The sequence below is a fragment of the Nycticebus coucang genome, chromosome 13, assembly GCF_027406575.1.
Source record: "Nycticebus coucang isolate mNycCou1 chromosome 13, mNycCou1.pri, whole genome shotgun sequence".
In the NCBI taxonomy this organism is placed as follows: domain Eukaryota; kingdom Metazoa; phylum Chordata; class Mammalia; order Primates; family Lorisidae; genus Nycticebus; species Nycticebus coucang.
The window spans coordinates 24,773,288-24,794,426 of NC_069792.1; the positions used below are offsets into that span (position 1 = coordinate 24,773,288).

The 21,139-nt window shown below is 42.4% G+C and overlaps 2 protein-coding genes across 7 annotated transcripts in view; one reads left to right on the forward strand and one right to left on the reverse strand.

The window, feature by feature from the left end:
* The window catches only part of JPH1 (junctophilin 1), an 86,627-nt gene extending 78,457 nt beyond the window's left edge, over nt 1-8,170 (reverse strand). For all 4 annotated transcript variants that reach the window (XM_053559161.1, XM_053559159.1, XM_053559160.1 and 1 more), the window contains exons 1-2: nt 7,498-8,170; nt 1,044-1,806 (exon numbers count right to left, since the gene is read on the reverse strand). In XM_053559161.1, coding sequence (XP_053415136.1) covers nt 1,044-1,806; nt 7,498-7,876 — 1,142 coding nt within the window. In that variant the 5' untranslated portion in view covers nt 7,877-8,170. The remainder of the gene's footprint in view (nt 1-1,043; nt 1,807-7,497) is intronic.
* A 114-nt stretch (nt 8,171-8,284) lies between these two features.
* The window catches only part of GDAP1 (ganglioside induced differentiation associated protein 1), a 49,569-nt gene continuing 36,714 nt past the window's right edge, over nt 8,285-21,139 (forward strand). The window contains exons 1-2 of one of the 3 annotated variants that reach the window (XM_053559164.1): nt 8,285-8,494; nt 8,842-9,061. The gene's annotated coding sequence lies outside the window, so the exon portion shown is untranslated. The remainder of the gene's footprint in view (nt 8,495-8,841; nt 9,062-21,139) is intronic. The other 2 variants (XM_053559166.1, XM_053559168.1) reach the window with 2 other exon arrangements.

Consider the following 21,139-nt stretch of genomic DNA (forward strand, 5'->3'; position numbering starts at 1 on the left):
CTGAAGCAGGAACAGGACTTTTAATATTCTGTGCTAAATTTATGCCTCAAGTCACAAAAAACTATGGCCAATCCGTACCCTCTAAAGTCTAAAACTAAGATTTTCCATTTCTAACCACCCCTTTTCCCTTTTTGTCTAATCTATAATGTTCACTCTCAATAGATGTCTCTATCCCTCTCACTGGATCCCTGAAACCAGCTATTTAATGGTAAAAGTTCAAGCACGTTAAGTCCTCTGTGCCCACATACACTCCACTTATCAATCCATTATCCAGCTGCTTTCTCCTACTCACGCCAGCCCTTCTCTACTGCTCTTTCTTCCAACCTTGGCACATTCAGAGTCCCATCTGTCCATGCCAGGTTCCCTCCACCCCTTTCCTTTTAATATACCAGTGATCTAATCTCTCCTGCATAGAATGTGATGATTCTTGTGAGCCTTCGTCTACTTGCCTTCCGCATTTCTACAGCTCTGTTGTTTCAAACCGTGCACGCTAGATTTTTCATGTTAACTGACCATGCTGTCCATACCTAGATCTTGGTGGCTAAAAACAAATTTTACCTGTAAGATTTCAATAAGCAGAATCTGCATTTTCTAGATTAGGATAATTATATAGGGGTTGATGTACACACCTCCAACTTAAACATCAGAATGAAGCTACACTTCATACTAGGTAGGTTTCCACATGGTATTGATACTTTCTTAAAACACAATGATCTCTGGAGCAGCATTTCAGAGGTCCATGTAACTTTCTAGATTCAGGAAGATGTACAGAGTCTGAGCAAATTCCTTCAAGCTGTTAATTAGGAGCGTAATTTAGAACAGTTAGGGGATTTCACGGTGCTTTCAACATTTCTTTTTGATAATAGCAAGTTTCAGAACAGTACGGGTCCATTTCTACTCTCTATGGGGCTTATTCATTTTCCACCTTTGGTTTTTTTGGGCAGTCGTAGAACCCTTTGGTGATGTCACCAGCAGACTGATAGACATAATTTTTGATATCACATTGTTCTGACCGACCCTGGCAAACCCCTATATTTACTTACCTTGAATTTGCTATTTCCACTTTGGTTCTCGCCATGGCCGCTGCCCTTTGCGCGCCTTCAATTGCTCTGTCCACCTTCTCCCTAGTTTTTGTATTTCTTATTGGTATAAGCTGCTTCCTTATTCCACGGACCAGAATATTATTTTTGTATTTCCCCTCTTCTTTGGAGCCGTCAGGAAACACGGTGCAGCCATATCCGTGCCTCTTGTTGTTTGCCCACTCGCCCTCGTACTTCATGCCATTGGAGCGCTCGCTGACGCCAAAACCATTGCGCTTGTCGTTCTTCCACTCGCCCATGTAGGTTTCTGTGGTGGTGGCGTCCACGTGGTCTTCCACAGGGCAAAAATCACAATCTACGTCGCCAAAGCTTATCGTGGAGTTGGCATCGCTGGAACTAATTCTGCTCATGGCCGCGTCGCTGCGGACGGAACTGCGCTTGCTGGAGATGGAAGACTTGGATTCCGACTTGCGGAGTTTCATGCTTCCAAGAAGGGAGCCTCTCCGGAAGAGGCCGCCCTTTTTCTTGCCCCCGAGCTCGATGTCGGCGTGGAAGTTGAGGACAAAGCCGCCGCGGGTGCCGGCCGGGCTGTCTGCGGCGGCGGCGGCGGCATCGTGGAGCACGCTGCCGTTGCTCTGCTCGCTGCGCAGCGAGGCCAGAGAGGTGCGCAGGGGCGAGCGGATCACCGTGGCCATGCCGTAGGGCACGCTCTGGCGCACACCGTAGCCATGCCGCATGCCTCCGGCCCACTGGCCCTGGTAGGTACCTTCGAGAGACCGCAAGAAAGCAGAGTGTGAGTACGGGGCAGAAGGGGTGCGATAGATCACCTGCAGCTATCAGGTGCACTCTGGGTGACCACAGAGCACAGGGCGGGCAGGCCCAAAGTCAAATGCCCCACATTCCCAAGCCAACCTTAAGGGATGCTTGCTATTATCTGTGAATCCTTGCCCTGTAATTTGGAGGTCTATGATTTTAATGCAATTGTATAGAATCCTCAAATGGTCTATGATAATTTTTGCTTTTTACTCAACAACTTAATGAATTTTCAGATGCAAACCACTACTTTCCTAATACAAAAAAGTGATCATTAGTAAATAATAGTCCCCCTGAAATTAACACATCAAAAAAAAATCCCTCTTGGGAAGGCAGTACAACGGTAGAAGATGAAATGAATTCAATTTGTAAATTTTGTTCGAATTTTACTAATTTAGCTGAAAAACTCTAAAAATGACTTTTAGGTCTATGTCAGTATAACATTCCAGCAACCACAAAGACAAAATTATCATTGATCTGAATACTTAGAACATGGATCAAACGGATATCTTATGTTTTCTATGTTCATTTTACCTTTTTTTTAGGGTAGGGACAATTTTAAATATTTAGGGCTGAAATTTAGATTTGGGTAAACCTTTTTGAGCCAAGTTTGACATGACAAAAATATATATCCTGAATAGAGTGAATCATTAATGAAAAAAATGAGCAATCTGTTTAACATTTTTGTGCATATTACCTGTCAAATGTCTACATTCTCTCTTCGTGATTTCCCTAGGCTCTGCCGCGGCACTGTGAATCACTTACAGACTAGAAGCATCCGAGGGCAGGAATTACTTCATAAGACAAAATTTCCCAAACTCATGCTTTTGTGTCCTGTGGTATGTGGGAATTCATGTTTGTGGACTGAGGGTGTTTGATAACTGTGTTTAACAGCTATGGTAGCTAAAAAGTTTACTCTTGGGGGCAGCGCCTGTGGCTCAAAGGAGTAGGGCGCCAGCCCCATGTGCCAGAGGTGGCCGGTTCAAGCCCAGCCCCAGCCAAAAACTTGAAAGAAAAAACAAAACAAAACATGGTAGCTAAAAAGTTTACTATTGGGGGCGGCGCTTGTGGCTCAAAGGTGTAGGGTGCCAGCCCCATATGCTGGAGGTTATGGGTTCAAACCCAGCCCCAGCCAAAAAACTGCAAAAAAAAAAAAAAAAAAAAAGTTTACTCTTGGAATAACTGAGAGAGATCCAGATGAAACCTTCCCCTCTTACCATTTTGGACTTATCAGAACAAAGATATATTTGACAGTTTCCATTAACGCTTTATGGATATTTTTTCAAAAAATATGCCTTTTCAGGGAGAGGATAATCTCTAACCTACAGAATTTCTTCTCGATATGTTTTTCTATTAAATAAGCAAAAACTTTTAAAAAATAACCTGATACATCTTAGGAGGAAATGAATGTTAAATTAGGGAATTTAGAAGTTTCTTTTCAAAATCAAGGGCATTTCCTTTCATTAAAGGCAAATTTTAAATTATCGAATCCCTCAAAGAAAGCTATCTGGAAATTAAAAAATGTGATTACTTCTGTGTTATTCATAACAATCCATAATACCACAGAAAATACATCATTAGTCTGCCCTGACTTTTTACCATTTCTGATTATATAGATCTACCCTGTAGTCACTTTGCATTTTATATTTCCATGTACAAATTTCCATTGTGTGGCATTCATTTATTTTTAAAACACTGAGCAATAATATTAGTTATTTAGATCACTGTATTAACAAGGGCTAATTATTTGAAAAGTTAAAACTACAGTGGCTCCCAAAAGTTTTGACCAATGTGAAAACTATCTTCTCATTCTGTTGATTCTGACATATCGTCCATGTGATCATAGCAGGACAACAGGGAAATATGAAATGGGTCTGATTCTGTGAATGTTATATTCTGGGTAGATGTGAAGTCTTAACCTGCCATCTATGAACTTCTAAGGAGGTAAGTGAACAACAGTTTTCTCAAAAGGATTAACCCAGGAAGGTAAGATAGTCACATAAAACATTTTAAGTTGGGAAGCTTCCTACTGAATTTCAGCCATCATCAAATAACACCACCTCAACAGATTTACAAATTTCAACTTGCCCTTTCCTTTATATATTGCCTCTATATAAAATATAAATTCTTTAGTGTAAAATTTATACAGCCCGATTCACACATATTATAAAATAAACTTATTTTTAATATTTCATTTGGTTCACAAATGCTATAATTACATCCTTTTTCTTTTTCTTTTTTTTTTTTTTTTTTGTAGAGACAGAGTCCCACTCTATGGCCCTCGGTAGAGTGCCGTGGCCTCACACAGCTCACAGCAACCTCCAACTCCTGGGCCCAAGCGATTCTCTTGCCTCAGCCTCCCGAGCAGCTGGGACCACAGGCGCCCGCCACAACGCCTGGCTATTTTTTGGTTGCAGTTTGGCCGGGGCTGGGTTTGAACCCACCACCCTCGGCATATGGGGCCGGCGCCTTACTGACTGAGCCACAGGCGCCGCCCTACATCCTTTTTCTATATAAAAACAACTTAATTTTGCCAGAACTTGTAGACATGCTGTTTGATTTTAATAAGTCAATTTGTACTTTTTAAACACAACCATAACTATCTTGGTAAATGTTTAACACTAATGGGAAACTAACAGTTTCCTTAAACTGATATTTCCAAAAATAAGGCTTGGATTTAGAATTTCCAAAGAAATAGTGCTTGAAAATCCAAGCTATCTAAGGCAACGGCAATAATTAGAAAGTTTAAGTCTCTGTTGTCAAACAGGGAAGGGTGGGACAACAGCATTGACCACATTTCTTTCCCATTTTGCTAAATGACAGTATATTGAAAGCATTCCTTCATGGAATTGCTAGGAACTAGTTTACAGTCAAACTGTTAGTAGTTCATCTGAAATTTAAAATAGGTTTAGTTTAGTCAATGAGCCCAGGAAAAAAAGGGCTCATTTCCTTATTTGAGCAGCAGGGAGAAGCTGGAACGCACCTGCTTCATAAAGTTCTAATTAGTTTCTCGATTCCTAAAATATAGATGTGTATTTCACAAGTATAGAAATTATTATTATTATTTTACCAGTTTTAAGTTGTATTCGTTTGGGAGCTAATTTTTTTAGATCTGGTCATTTTAATTACACAATCTTGTAGTAGTAGGCATCCAGTTCGGAATGAGTTTTAAATTTGCACTGCATCATGCCAAACTTAAGTTCATATGCGACGATGGGTATGCAGCTACTTAACAAAACATGTATCCTCCCAGATGTTTTGAATGGTTTTATGACAGGTTAAAAAAAAAAAGTACAGCAAATCAGCATTTGCACAAAAAATTCTAGGCACCCAGATTTGGATTTCCTGAGTAGGGTACTAACTTATTTGGAAGGTTTCTATTTCAACGACACTTCACACACAAATCACTAATACATTAAGTGATACTTGTTTAGAATTACTGCTTCCTTCCTCCTCCACAAAATTCATGGAATTAGATTTTCCATGAATCTCACGAGTGGAGAATAAAAGCTAGTGAAAATAAGAAAAGTAATATTCCTATTTCATACAAAATTTTTGGCCAAATAAGTTATAGTAATACACATGCACTTAGACTCCCCTTTTATGATTAAGGGCTTTCTAATAAAATAAAGCAACATATGAGAGAAAGAAGAAAATCACTTTCAATAGTGATTTTTAAGAGGTTTTTTTCCCCTTCCTACTTGTAGCATTTAGATTTTTTTTTTTTTTTGGTAGAAAACCACTGTACTATGGCGATGCCAAATTTTAACTTTTTTTAATTTTTAAGTTTGTTTTAAAACAGAAGGCAGATTATTCACAAAGTCATCCTGGATACTTAGTTGGGCTCTACAGCATGTACACAGACAGCCTTTACTGTGCTATATATATTTTGATTACTAGGTATAATGAATTCTTTAAACCAAGAGAGTTTGTTTAATGAGTAGTAACTTTAAAAGGTGACTATTTTCTACCTTCCAAAACTGAAGGGAAAGGACTAGCCATGGAATTCTTAAATGGTTACAAAATAAAGCACATATTTAAAGAATACATTTTGCATTCCACTTTTGAGCATGGAATTTAGTTATATAGTAGAGCTGGGGCCTCTAATAAAATCTAGTCACACACAAGCTAACATATTTATAGGGCTGTCAACCAAGGCACTTCATGCCCATTCAGAACATTTAAGGACTCTAATTAACTAGTGTGGAACTTGGGACTCACATAACCTAGCAAAAAGTATTACAGAAAGTTTTTTCTTTTCCTTTCTTTTACTCCATGAGAACCCTATCTTTTATTTATACTGTAGGATGAAAAGCTATCCATTTTAGCAAGTCCTACCATTCTGCCGTTTTGCATTTGAAACACAGCCGGAATGTTCTGAGTCAGTGAAGTGTACAAATTGTATAAGCTTTTATATAAGCAATGGCATAACTGAGGTTGCAGTGGGCTGGAGAAACTTTTAATTGGATCCCTTTAATATCCTCCAACTCTGAGCTGCTTAATTCCAAAAGGTGACATCGCCTCCTACCACCCTTTTCAATTAACTGTGATTATGTTTATTATCAGAAAATGTACTTTGCCCGAAGCATAAGCCATTCATCCCTCAACTTATTATACAAGGAAATTTCATGAGGTTTTGACACCTGTTTCGATGATATATACTTTTCCTAATTAAAAAAGAAACTTTTATCCTATTTAGATATAATCCCTTTTGCAAATATTGTTAAATATTAGAATAAGGTGATTTTCCTTCACAGTCAGACATAGTTAGGAGGGTCACATACCTTAATGCAAATCGACGTTTCAGTACTGCTAGTCTCAGTACAGCAGCTACTAACTTAGGTGCTACAGGACATGCCTTTCAATTATATTTGCAAAAATGTACACTTTATTGACCATTTCTAAAATACTTTCCTAATAATTTGTCCAAAGGTCTCTCGGTCAACGAAGACTGCTATTCTTTTGAACGAAAACCAATACTTAAAGGAACGCAAAGAAAACTACGAACTCACACCCTCTGAACCCCACCTGCATCAGGCGGCCTCTGTGCTTTCATAACTAGGACATTTCCAAATGTACCCCTAAATTAGGTATAATTCCTCAACATCTTAGTTATGGGGTTCTGGCTTCTATCTTTAGGCTACTAGAGGACCAGAAGCGAAATAAGACTCCACGTGAAACCAATCCGGGGAGCGGTCAGCACCGACCGCCGGCCTCACAAGCCCAGGGCGATAGCTCTAACTCCTTGGGAGTGGCGATTTCAAACCCGGCCGGGAGAGGGAGGGATCAAGAACGTAATGTGACGGGCTCAAGTGACAGCGTCCTCTCCCCGGCCCAACCCTCTCGGGCGGCCCTCCCTCCTGGTGGCAGCGCAACGCTGGCGCCGGCCAGGTATAGTCACGCCTCGCTCCCCTGGGTTTGGACACACCGCCCGCTCCAAGAACCGGGTCAGCTCGAACCCTAGCGCACCAGTCCGGTCCCAACGCATCCTCCGGGGGAGGCAGGGCGCGGGAGATGGGTTGGAGGCTGCCCCAGGTGTTTTGGCGGGTTTCCGGACACGTGCGCCTCGCGTCCTCCCCTCAGTCGGGGCAAAGCCCACCGCACCAGCTCGCGGGGCAGCCGAGCCGCCTGCGACGCCGCTCACCTCCGTCCCCGTAGGTCTCCACGCCGTACCCGTCCTGCAGCCCGTTACTCCAGGTACCCTCGTAGCGAGCGGGGGTGCACAGGCTCTGCCGGACCCCGTAGCGCCCCTTGAAACCATGTGACCACTCCCCCCGGTACATCCACTTGCCCTTCGTCTCCACCCCCAGCCCGTGCCGCTTGCCCTGCGCCCAGTATCCCTGGTAGGTGTTGCCGCTGGGCCAGGTGTAGCCTCCGACCACCTCGAAGCCGTGCGACCAGGAGCCGGAGTACTCGCCCTGGCCCTTGGGCCCCGTGCAGATGCCATGCCCGTGCGCCTTGCCCTCCTCCCAGCCGCCGCAGTAGGTGCCGCCATCGTCGAAGTCGAACCTTCCGCCCGTCATTCGGGGGGCAGCCCCGGCGCGCTCCCCGCGGGGGCACGGACGCGGGCAGTGCTGGGCACGGCAGGGTGTAGCTCGAGGGTGGGGGCCCGGCGGGCGAGCTCACGACAGCGCCCCGGGCAGCTCGCGCCGCCGCTCGGCTCCAGTCCGACGCCGCCCCCGTCCTCCCTCCTCCTTTGCCGCCGCCACCGCCGCCTTCCTCCTCCTCCTCCTCGTCCTCTTTCGCCGCCGCGGCCCCGGCCAGCGCCGCGCGCGAGAGGACAGCCCAGGCTCCGGAGCGAACCTTCAGCTGCTCCCACCCGCCCACGTGAGCCGGGCACCGCCCCGCGCCCGCCCCTCGTCCCCACCCCGGGCTCCGAGGCCCGGCCCCGCGGCGCACCCTCCCCACCGGGCCTGCCCCAGCCCCGGGAGCCGCCGCTTCCTCGGCCGGCGGGCGGGCGCAGGGACCGGTTGGCGCGCATGTGTTCGCGCAGTGGGATGCCAGTGGGAGGGCAAGCGTACCCCGGGCCGCGCGACAATCCCTGCCTGGGGAGGAAGGCGCGGCCGCGTGTGTGGGGGCCGCTCGCGGGCGCCGGAGGCTCCAGTGTTTGTGTTGGGGTTTTTCAAAGTGGTTAAGCCCCTGTAAGTGCGGCCACGTGTGCGTTGTGGGAAAACTCATTGTATCCGTGATTGTCTGCATGGGGTTTGTAGTTGAATTTTTTTCCGGCGTTCCAATTTGTGTGCTGTTGCATTTGTCATGTTCAGCTGTCATCGTGAGTTAATATCCCCCAGCTATATGTGTGCTATAAATCTGCAGCAGCCTAGATATAATTGTGCAGAATGTTCTTTTACACCTACCCGTTTGGAAGCACATGTGTTTGCATTTATTTAATGAAGATACTGGGGAGAGGAGCAATGCAGTTTGAAAAAGACAGAATAAATTGGTTAGTCTTTATAATAATGAGGATGCTTTTAATTTGCTTTTGCAGGAGACTAGGATATTACTTTTAGGTTGGAACCTGCTTCCCCCTCGTGCTGCATTTATTCTTCCTAACACCTTTAGAGACTCTTCAGCTTGGAGTTCTGTACCCAACAGGCAGATGGCTCAGTCTGTGTATGTTGTGTAAGTGTCTGGAATGTACACCTGGTACCTCTCGACTGGTATCCACGGTTTAAGAAAGTAAATAGAAGTTTTCAAGGAGGAATATGGTAAGTAAAACACTACTCTAAACTGGCAAAGAGGCTATGACCTACAAAACCAGAGACAAGCGTCAGCTGATCTACTTTCCTGCTACAACTTTTTTGAATACATTTTAGAAGTTTCTTCTAAACTTCTAAACCTTGATTTCATCATTTTCCAAATGGGAATAATGAGATTTGCTTTTCCTTTTCTAGGTTCTGTAATAACTGAGTGTATTGTAGGTGCACTGCTAAGCCAAACATTAGGGATTTGGTAATGGGAAAGTTAAATCAGTATTACCTCCAGTGGGAGCCGGTATTAGTCTCAACCTCACCCTCAAAATAGCCACGGGAGATACTTCTTCCAAGTTAAGCTGAGGTTAGCCTCTGAAGGAAAGTACTTTTCAGGATATTCCTGTTATTTCTTAGGCTGGGAGGCATTTGGATGACCAGGTGAGCATTAGAAACTTCCATGGTTCACTCACTAGGTATTTGATAATCAGATAAAAATACAAGGACAGGTGTCAGGAAAGCAGCAGGGGAAAAGTAGACTAATCTGCACCAAAAAGGAACTTTCTTTCTCTGAATGGAATTGGCCTTTCCTGCTTACCTGACTGGAAGACTGAGAAAAAAATCTCAGTTTATGCAGAACCAAATCACCAAAGAGAATTAGAAACCCTCATGCATGGCGCTGCCTGCAGAGTTGCCAGGAATAGTGCTTACCCAGTGGCCTGAAATAATTATGTATCTCACACAGCATCTTGTCCTGGACTGGGGATTGATTTAGGCCGCTGGGAAATGAGGGCCCAGGGTTTTCAGGTTGAGTCATAATTCCATTTCTCTTATGGGATACTCCAGAATCAGGAGCGAGCGTAGAGAGATGCATTCCCATCTTTTTGGAGGTTCTGTTGATATGAGAAACAGTGTGGTTGCTCTAGCCAACATTTTTTTTCCTGCCCTTTTTAAACTGGCTTTCTTTACAGAGTAGCCTTTGTCCCTTTGCTTTTTTCTCTTTATTCATATGTGTTAGGACTCATATATTCTGTAAGGACTAAGTTTAAGTTTTGGAAACATTTATTTATTACTTTTTCTAATTTTCATGAGAATGAGGAGGAATTCTGGTTTATGTGGTACAGAGCAAGTTTCTGGCTCCTGTGATGGAAAGATCTGGTTCATTTATGGTGAATAGACAAAGGATAAGAATAAACATGCATTCAGATAGAGTATAGGAGATTTGGGGAAGATAAAAGACATGACCGTTTATTTCCTAATCCTGTGGCTATCCCTCATAAAATCCTACCTTGGAAGGAACCTTAATTAAAAGTTAGTATCTACTACCAGATATCTATTATACTATTACATTTTAACTAATCTTAATCCTAATCAGACTCTTTTCATGGAAGGAAAGTTGGTAGTTTTTTTTTTGTAATTTAACAGTTTTCAGCAAAGTAACCATATTAGTGATGCTTCCATTTACCTGCAGTCATCACAATGGAATGTTTCCTCAGTCACATAGATGTGTTCATTAATGTAAGTGTTCAAGGTCAATGGCAATGTTTAGAGAAGCCTAGGAAGAAGAACGAGAAAGAGATGCTGAGAGTGATGGCATAGCCGATAGCAGGCATTGGACTAGTGTTTCAGTTTAATAGTCAGGGTTAGCAATGTCCTTATTTTACCTCTTACTCTGAACCTTTGCCCTGAATAAGGGGGAGTTGAATTTAGCTTTAAGAAGGGATTAGTAAGAAGAGAATGTGAATGTTGGTTTGACAGGTGGGATGGGGGAGGCTATTAAAACCCAGGGGCCAACAACCACTCTAGCAGTTTTCCTCCATGTGTACTTCTATTCTGAAAAAATTATAACAAATTATAAGCCATTCTGAGTGTGACTATGACCAGTTTATACCATATTGGTCAGGATATTTTGCTTAGAATTTAATAGTGTTTCTTAAAAAATGAAGGTGTGTTGACAAACTTACTGGTGACTTCATATTATTTACATATTAGAAAATTTTTAATTAAAACATTTACAAATGACAAAAAGCTAACCTGTCAGTGTTTATTGTCTAAAGGACACGATTCAAAGTGTGTATAAGGACACGATTCAAAATGTGTAAAAAAAGGGCACCTACAATTAAAATTACTTATAAGTCGAAATGAATATTATGATTCATAAAATCAAATAATCAAAATAATTTGAATATTTTTAATAAAACATTTATAATAATTTAAGAAATTTGTCCATGATAAATAAAAGAAATTGGGAAATATGTTCACAAACTTTGCAGGCAGGCAGCGTGAAATCACAAAGAGGAATTCCAAAATTAATCATCTTCAGATCTTTTTGTTTGGTTGGTTTGCTTTTGAGACAGAATTTGAAGCTGTCACCCTGGGTAGAGTGCTGTGGCCTCACAGCTCACAGCAACCTCAAACTCTTGGGCTTAAGCGATTCTCTTGCCTCAGCCTCCCAAGTAGCTGGGACTACAAGCTATTTATTTGTTGCAGTTGTCATTGTTTTAGCTGGCCCTGGCTAGGTTCGAACCTGCCAGCCTTGGTGTATGTAGCTGGCATCCTACCCACTGAGCTACGGGTGCTAATCTTTTAAGGTAACTTGTGTAGTAAATACCATGCTTTTTAACATGTATTAATTCCCTTACACTTCATAATAACCCCATGTGATTAGTATTAGTAATACAACCATTTTACAGAAGGAGAAAATAAGGTGTAGAGCATTTATGTGCCCTGAGTTATTTAAGGAAGAAATGATCAAGGTGGGATTCAAACCTAGGTCTGTGTCTCTCTAGAGCAGCGGTTCTCAACCTGTGGGTCTCGACCCACAAGAACTGTATTAAAGGGTTACAGCATTAGGAAGGTTGAGAACCACTGCTCTAGAGGTTGTTCTTTAGCCTTATCTGTTATTGGAGGGAGGATGAGAGGATATTGGAAACTTTCATATTTAGTGAGGAAGCAATTTTGGTAGAGAGCAAAAAGAAAAAGAATGGATGAAGATGACTTTTATTTCTTGTTTTTTTCTTTTTTCTTTTAAATACTTGCCTGGGCAAATGGTAATGCTTCTGTCTAGAATCTTTATTAAAGTGGAGGGAGACGAGTAAATAATAAATTTCAGGGAGTGGCAAAGATATGTTCATTTAGGAAAGGATGATCCAGAAATATATCCCAGGAATATTCATTAGGCAGTTGGGTAGTAGAGGTGAAGAACTAAAAATAAGTAAGTTGAGAAGTGAATAATCCTCATTTCTCTCCTGTCTCTGACGACCATTGTTCAGTCTCTCCTCCTTTTGAGATTTGCGTGGTTCACTCAGGTGTTACGTACAACCTGGACCTTGCTTGCTGACCTTACTGTGACCCAGCAGGTAAGGTCTAGGAAAGCCAACTCTGAAAACTGGAACTTCGCCATCCCACTCCTTAACAGCATTCTCTCATCATTGCCATTCTCACTGAATATACCACCAGCTCATTAAAGTCTCTTTTTGGATGCCCTCCCTATCTTCCTGACTCTTCCCTACCCTGCCTGGAGGCCCTAGTAAGGCATTTCCAGCGTACCAATTCCTAACCATCATCCATAGTGATCTGGTATGTCCACTCTTCTAATCTACCTTTTCTCATCTACAACTCTTAAGAAGCTTTTCTGGAGATAATCCCATCATTTACTAGTTGCCACTAAAGATGGTGGTCACAAGCCTCAAGTGGTCCCTCCAGGTTATCTTAGACAACTAGGCAATCTTGCCCTAAAGGGCTATCGGAAATAGCCTAATTCTGATATAAAATTGCCAGCTGAGCCTTAAAAAATCTCAAGGGCAATGCTTTGGTTTCTTCACATGATTTGTCCCTGGTGGCCCTTTGCCTGCTCTTTCTAATGAGGAGAGCACCACGCAGAGGTGGGCTACACCGTGTCCGAGGATGAGGCTTACTGTGAAACTTTACAGAGAGTTTCAGAAATGTTCTAACAATGAAAGAGGTAACATATTAGAGGGAGACTTAAAAAAAGTAGTAAACTTAAAGACAAAGTGGATTGAAGACCTAGTTCCTGAAGCAAACCATAAGATGTGTACATGTGTATATGTGTATATATTTATTATGTATACATGTATGTATATGTTTGTATAATTACTGTTTTAAGTTTGGAAACATAAGGAAGTAATGTTCAGAGCTTGTTCTTAAGGATATAAAACATCTGTAAAGAGGCAGGAGATAAAAATGAAAAATAATAAAAGTACAAGGCTGACAATTGTAAGTAGCTAGTAAGTGGCAATTGTCATAAGAGTTCAGAGGGCAGAGTGATTTTGTCAACTGCTATGGTTGAAACTATTTGGGGGCATCGGAGGAATATTGTTTCGCTTTGTGGATATAGTGAAGGTACATCCTTCCAGAGTGGAGAGGCACACTCCAGAGGGGAGGAATGAGGAGGTCCAGGTTTGTGATTGTGAGAACATGGGAGACCTCCTGGAAAAGGGATCTCTGAAATCTGAGAAGACATGATGGTAAGTTCATCTGTCTCATGCTACACATAAAATCACTATGCTTTGTTCTGAAACTATGGCTGAAAAGCTTAAAATTGCACAAACTAGATCTGGCAAAGGAATATAAAACCATTTTGGGGAGTGTTGGTATATAGATGTGTTAAAAGTTGTAAAAATTGATGGGATAACCTTTTCATAGAACAGTGAAAGAAGGGAAGCCCACAATATTGTTGAAAGCACCACTAAGGAGTGAGTAGCTGCTGAGTCATAGCTAAAGGAAAGAAAAAAGGAAATTAATTATTAGACAGTGAAAGAAATATAAATTATAACTGAGGAAAAATGGTTCCAAGAGCTCTGGAGTGGGATTTGAAACAATAGCCAAAAACAGAAAAGGCTTTCCTCAAACTGGAATGATGGGGGGGATGTGTATGTTTACTCCTTGCCAAGTGTCGTAGTCCCAATCTGCATGTCACCTCTGCACACACACCTGTGTTGGATCACAGGCTTTGGGAGGGCTTGGAGCAGGAGATAGTTTTGCCAGAGTCCAGGTTGTAATGTCTGCAGCCCTTCCTCATGGGCGTTATTATCAGGCAGAGCCTATGGTGTTGGAAGTGTCAATGGTGAGAAGATATGTGGAGATTATGGTGAGTCCCATGGAGGAATCTCCAGGCAGGTCTGTGGGCATCTAAAGTAAGGAAGGATGTAGCATCTGCAACAAAGAAGCCTCTATCTTTTGACAAACACTTCTTGGTGAGTTACTTGGCTTTGGTAGAAGGGGCTGTGTTCATGCAGAATTTCCCATTGTGAGCTGGGAATGTTGATTCTGCTGAGGCACATTGGACAGACCCAGAAGCTGCCTATTGTGGGCAGATGTGGTGTGTATCCAGGATTGAGCTGAACAGACCAGAGGGCATGAAAGGCTGCAAGGACAGGTTGCCCAACCCCCATGTTCTCCACCAGGGTTACACTAGTTAGTGCACCTCCCTAGCTGTTTCAAGGGGCAGGTTGGGGCTCCACGCAGCCCACTGAAGGAGGAAGAAAAGCTTGCATTTGGTGTATGGATGGATGAGCTTGATGTGTGGATAGATTCGAAAATATTTGGAAGCTGGTTCGGCACCTATAGCACAGTGGTTATGATGCCATGCACCAAGGCTGCTGGGTTCGAGCCTGGCCCAGGCCAGCTAAACAACAATGACAATTGCAACAAGAAAATAGCCAGGCGTTGTGGCCGGCGCCTGTAGTCCCAGCTACTTGGGAGGCTGAGGCAAGAGAATCACTTAAGCCCAAAAGTTTCAGGTTGCTATGAGTTATGACGCCATAGCACTCTACTGAGGACAACATAGTGAGGCTCTGTCTCAAAAAGAAAGAAAGAAAGAAAGAAAATATTTGGAAGCTGCATTACAGCTATAGTCAGGAGTGGTCATGGAAGTCTGTAGACAGGGAGAAGCTATCCAATAGGCTGGGAGTAGTGACCTGGTCATGTATTTTGTGTGAAAAGCAATGTGGCACAAAGGGGTAAGAGGGCTGGAAGCAAAAGGACTGGAGACATGGAAGTCTAGAAACACGTGGATGAACATACAGGTGGACACACAGTATGAAGAGTTGTATACTGTGTGTTAATGCCCTGCAAGAAACAAGCACTGAACAGTATTTATCCAGTTGATGTTAGTTGGCCTGCTCACAGCCTTCCTAGAGCTAAAACAAGGTACATACAAACTTAGCATTCTCTGGGGCAGAGAGAGAGGTGGGCTCTGTGGCCAGCAAGGCTATCAGTATCAAGGTCAGTTTACTGCTATCTCTGAATGTCCAGTCTGCCAGCAGCAGAGACTATTCCTTGAGAATACCAATCATCTGCTTGGTGACAAGTTGACTGTATCAGGCTCTTTGTAGCCTATACCAGTTGTTCTCAACCTTCTTAATGCTGTGGCCCTTTAATACAGTTCCTGTGGGTCGCGACCCATAGGTTGAGAACTGCTGGCCTAGACAAACCAGTGGTTCATACTGGCCAGGGATAGACAATTACTCTGAGTTGCCTTTCTCGCCCATGGAGCCTTGGTTTATACCACCACTATTTAGGGGCTTCTGGAATGCCTGATCAACAGGGAATTCCCACAGCAAATATTCCACCAGGGGACTGATATCACAAAGGGTTTTCCCTGATCGTAGGGTCTACTGATCTTACTACACACTGTATTGCTGCATTCCTCTGTCACCCATGAGGAGCCAGTCTCATCAGATGATGGAATGGTCTCCCAAAGGCAAAGCTGAAGTTTCAATTTTCTGGTAACAATGGAACAATGATGTTCTTTGGGATGTATTTTGTGCACTAAAACAGACTTCCCTATGGGACTATCCCTGAGAGGAAGAACTCACAGACCTGGGAACTGAGAGGTGGAATCAGGTGTGCCCCTCTTACTGTCATCTCCAAGGGCCTGCTGTGGGTCTTTGTCCTTCCAATCTCCACGACTCCATGCTCTACAAGGTTTCCCAGAGTACTGTTGCTGAGGACAAAGCAGGAGTTATGTTCAACTGCAAACTGGCAACTGCTGGGCAGCACCAGGGATTGTGCCCAGGGATGAGCCGGTGAGAAGAGGAATTGCCATACTGCAGGGGTGATTGACCTTGATGAGCAGAGGAGGTTTTTATACAACAGAGACAGAAAGACACATGTACAGAATCTAGGTGATCCATTTGGGTGCCTCTTGGTCCTCCGTGGATCCCCAGTAACTGTGGACACACATGCACAGCAGCCTTAGTCTGAGAAGGGTACAGCCTCTAGGGTTGAGAACTTGTTACTTGAGTAACAGGTAAGCCATAAGAACCTAGGGGTGTGATGGCTGATGGTGAGGGGAATTAGGAAGGAATGAAAGGGAGAGGATGAAAACCGTTTTCATAGTAGGGCTGAGTACATTGGATACTTTTTCTTCCCTTTCTGAGATACTTTGCTAAGAAGAATATGTTCCAGCTCCATCCATGTAAACATGAAAGAGGTAAAGTCTCCATCTTTCTTTAAGGCTGTGTAATATTCCATGATATACATGTACCACAATTTGCTAGTCCATTCATGGGTCGATGGGCACTTGGGTTTCTTCCATGACTTAGCAATTATGAATTGGGCTGCAATGTACTCAGCCCTACTATGAAGCTAATTTATAGCTTTTCACATGAAGGCTATAACCCAACTATAGCACAAGAATATGGGGAAAGGGCCAGGGGAGGAGAAGGGAGGGGGGAGGTTTGGGTGGAGGGAAGGTAATAGGTGAGGCCACACCTATGGTGCATCTTAGAATGGGTACAGGTGAAACTTACTAAATGCAGAATGCAAATGTCTACATACAATAATGCCATGAAGGCTACGTTGAACAGTTTGATGAGATTATTTCAGATTGTATATGAAACCAGCACATTGTATCCCTTGATTGCACTAATGTACACAGCTATGATTTAACAATAAAAGAAAAAGAAAATCTAAAAAATAAAAAACAAGGAACTATAAAGGATAAAATTAAAATTGCCCTCTTATAGCCATCCAGAATAAACAACTGTTAATACCGTGGCAGATTTGCTTCCAGGAATTTTCTGCCTTCTCCGTCTCCCCCTCCTTCTCTCCCTCCCTCCCTGTTTTCCTCCCTCCTCCTCTCTCTCTCTCTGTTCTCACTTCCTCTTTCCTTCTGGCTGTCTTTATTTATTTCCTTTCTAAAGAAAGATTAGCCTTCTTTTTTTCCAGCATAATACATGCTTACTTTGAAGAATTCTAATCATTTTGAAAAGCTCAATGTTAAGAAAGCTGACAAGTCACCCAGAAAACACCGTCCAGAAGCAATTGTCACTGAAGTTGGAAGAGAGGAAAAGTGACCAGGCTTATGCAAAAAAAAAAAAAAAAAAAAGATAGTTAAATAGATAAACACAGATCCACATGAGAAGACTTTTCAGAAAATTCTATTTCTTGATTAAAATAAGAATAAAATAGCTAAATGCTACAAAAAGAAAAAAAAAGTTTTCAGCCCCAAGACCAACTGCAAAGATAGGGGCTTCTATTTGTCCCATGAACTTCCCAAAGCTTCCCTTCAGGAAGAGAGGCCCACAGGAGCTGCTCCCAGTCATGCGTGAAGACTGTCTTTGCAACACAAGGAGGAGATTGAGGTGGTCACAGAGGTGCACCACTCAGATATTCCTTCGAGGGAGGAGGTTGGTGAACGGCCTCCTCTGGGTCCCAATAGTGTCCATGCTGAAGCCATACTAAGCTGTTTTCAGCCAATGGGATTCTAAGAGCTGGGCCATTCCATTCCAACACAGTCCTCTGATGGGTGGCATTTCCTGTGCTCCCCATGGACCTAGCTGAAACTTTCTTAGGGCTACACTGCAGCTTAAATCTTCTATTCACAATTCTTCCTTCTTTCTTTCCTTTCACCAGTTTCAGACCTACATCGCGACCTGTCTTTTCCCATCTACTGCTTCTTCCTGTGGCTTTTATCCTGCGTAGTAAATCTCTTGCCAAATTCTATCTTGGCATCTGCTTCTTGGAGGCCCTGAATCAGTACATCCATTGATTTTTTTAAAAACACACATACACGCACATGTATACATACATTTTTATATTTATGGATGATTCTTGGTCAAAGAGATGAAAGTCTAATCCCACACTTAATAAAACTAAATTGAAATTAAAATTTCATGGTTCTTAATTAAGAAAGGATGAGGTACTTTCTATGTACTAAAAATCTCCATGACCTATTAAGCAGAAAAAAAATGATGAAGAATGCTGTATTTAGTGTGTTATATTTTCTGTATTTAAAACCTGTAGAGAAAGAAAAACGAGGTAAGAGTGGCAAGTTTCACTAAAGATCAATTTGATTTACTTTTATTTTGAATCTTGAAATTATAGTCCTCAGTAATTAATTGAATGTCAGTCTTCAGCATCTTCGTGTTTTATTGTTTTATTAATAGTTACTTTAAAAATCACTCATATATATGTGAGTGAGTAGAGCTTCCAGTGGCAGACGAAATAATCACATATGTAGAGCAATAAGTATAACTGATGAATTTTAGGATCCTCCGAAACTTACCGTCTCAAATGGAAAAAGACTGCCTGGGTAATCCAGACGGTCTGAGTGATTTCTGACTCACCGATTGAATAATTCATAGACTGTCTGCCTCACTGTGACAGAAGTGGACATTTAGAAACCTCCAGCTGTATACTGATGTGTCAGTTTTGTCATAGTTGTTGGTTTAAAAGTTATGCTATTTCTAAAAAGACGTATGTACAACCATTTCCTTTGATGTAATGGCCTAGACTAAATCACGCCTCATCCCCACACCTCAGATCCATATTAAATATTTCTTTAGGGCTGAGCTAGGAATCCGTTGGTAAGTGTTTTCAAAAGATAACTTGTGCGGGCTCCATCCTCCTTAACAAAATCTCTGAAAGTGCCCCCATCACATATTTTGAGAGCTCCCCTAGTGATTCTAATGTATTTCTTTGACAAAGAATCATTATTGGAGGGCAATTTTCAGAGTTCCCCTGCTGATAGTAGGGGCACTTGTTAAGTACAGACGTACAGATGCCCCTTGACTTATAATGATAACAGCCTGATAAACCCACCATAAGTTATGAAAATAATCATAAATTAGGCACGCATTTAATACACCTAGACTGCTAGAACATCAAGTTAGCCTAGGCAACTTAAACATGCTCAGGACACTTAGATTAGTCTATAGTTGGGCGAAATTATCCAATGCAAAGCCCGTTGTATAAAAATAAGTGTCAAATATCTAATTTATTGAATACTGTACTAAGAGTGAAAAACAGAATGGTTGTATGGGTACTTGAAGTCTAGTTTTTCCTGAACGTCTATTGCTTTTGTATCATCGTAAGGTGGGAAAGTCACAAGTATAGCCACTGTAAGTCATATACACACGGCCAGTTCTCCTCATTGATTCATTATGATGCTGTGAGTTTGTGCTGGGGCTCAAAAATCTGTATTTTTAAGAAATACTCTGAGTGTTCTTAGGGAAACATTGTTACAGGGTAATTCCCTCATGTGAACTACCTTGGACTCTATGTCTAAAATAATCAAATAAATCCAAAGTTACCTGATACTAATGATAGTACATCATCTATTTTTGTTACAGGGTCATTCCCTCATGTGAACTACCTTGGACTCTATGTCTAAAATAATCAAATAAATCCAAAGTTACCTGATACTAATGATAGTACATCATCTATTTTTGCATGAATTCTTTCTATGAGTGCTTTGATAATTGTAAACTATATCCTTCTCCTTGTCATTCACATACCTTGGAGGAGCGACAGGGCACAGGGCCTGGGCTGAGTGCAGAAGAGTTCTCCCCTTGCCTGACTGTACAGCAACGTACTTCCATCCATCTTAGAATTGTGCCTTTAATCCAGCTGGCAAGTTTCACAGGGCCTTAGGCTAGCTGGGCATTGTGGCACATGGGCACATTGGCCTCTGCCTCTACTCTTGAGGATCTGTACCTATATTAGCTGGTTTTCCTATCACTTCGTGGGTTTAGATGGTGTTGAGACAGAAGGGGCTTAGGGCTGAATATACGGGAAGACAGTGTGTCCAAGTGATCCTGGGACCATGCCTACCAGATATTTTTCAAGATGTACTTTGAAATTATCTGTTAGGTGAAAAAGTAAATCTTTCTTTTCTACTATTATGAACAAATAGTTCAGTAACTCTTGAATCATATGTATCTTAAGAGCTATTCTGTCAAGCAGTAATTGAATTTTGCTAAAAAGTCTATAGCCTTTGATGTCATTTTCATGCTGACTATGATGTATGCTGTGTCTGATTAGTGGCTAAGGCGACCGTCTGCAAGTGTTGTTTCAGTCTGTGATTCTCCTTCATCTTGAAGGCCAGGTGTTACTTTCCCTCAGAATTTATTGTTCTTGTAGATTGTTCTAAATTAATGTAATCTATTAATTAAAAGTGTATAAAATGTTTTACAAAAGGTCTTGTCCCCTCCTTCTGGTGTTTTCAGTGCTGTGAATGTACTGAGCAGGTTTTCTTTTTGTTTATTTACTCAGCATATATGTGTAGCAAGTGTCCTCTAAATGGGATGCCCTCTCACGGGTAGAAGGTCATTAACGCTCTGCCCTCACAGAGCTTATGGTCCTCTAAATGGGATGCCCTCTCAACAGGTAGAAGGTCATTAACTCTCTGCCCTCACAGAGCTTATGGTCCTCTAAATGGGATGCCCTCTCATGGGTAGAAGGTCATTAACTCTCTGCCCTCACAGAGCTTATGGTCCTCTAAATGGAATGCCCTCTCACGGGTAGAAGGTCATTAACTCTCTGCCCTCACAGAGCTTGCGGTCCACTGAGGGGATAGATACGAAATCAATATGTCATTGCAAATTATTGTGCTATGTAAGACAAAGTAATGCTGTGAAAAAAAGAATAGCAAGGGATATCTAGGGTAGATTACAAGATCAGGAGAGGCTTGTCCATCATCCATCCACCCACCCACCATCCACCATCCCTTACCCATCATCCATCTTTCCCATAGATATTGCTGAGATGCTTTCCTAAGGATGTGACATTTCAGCCAAGCTCTAAGGATAAGTAGGAGATAGCCAGGCAAGAGAGTGGATCAGTTGGAGA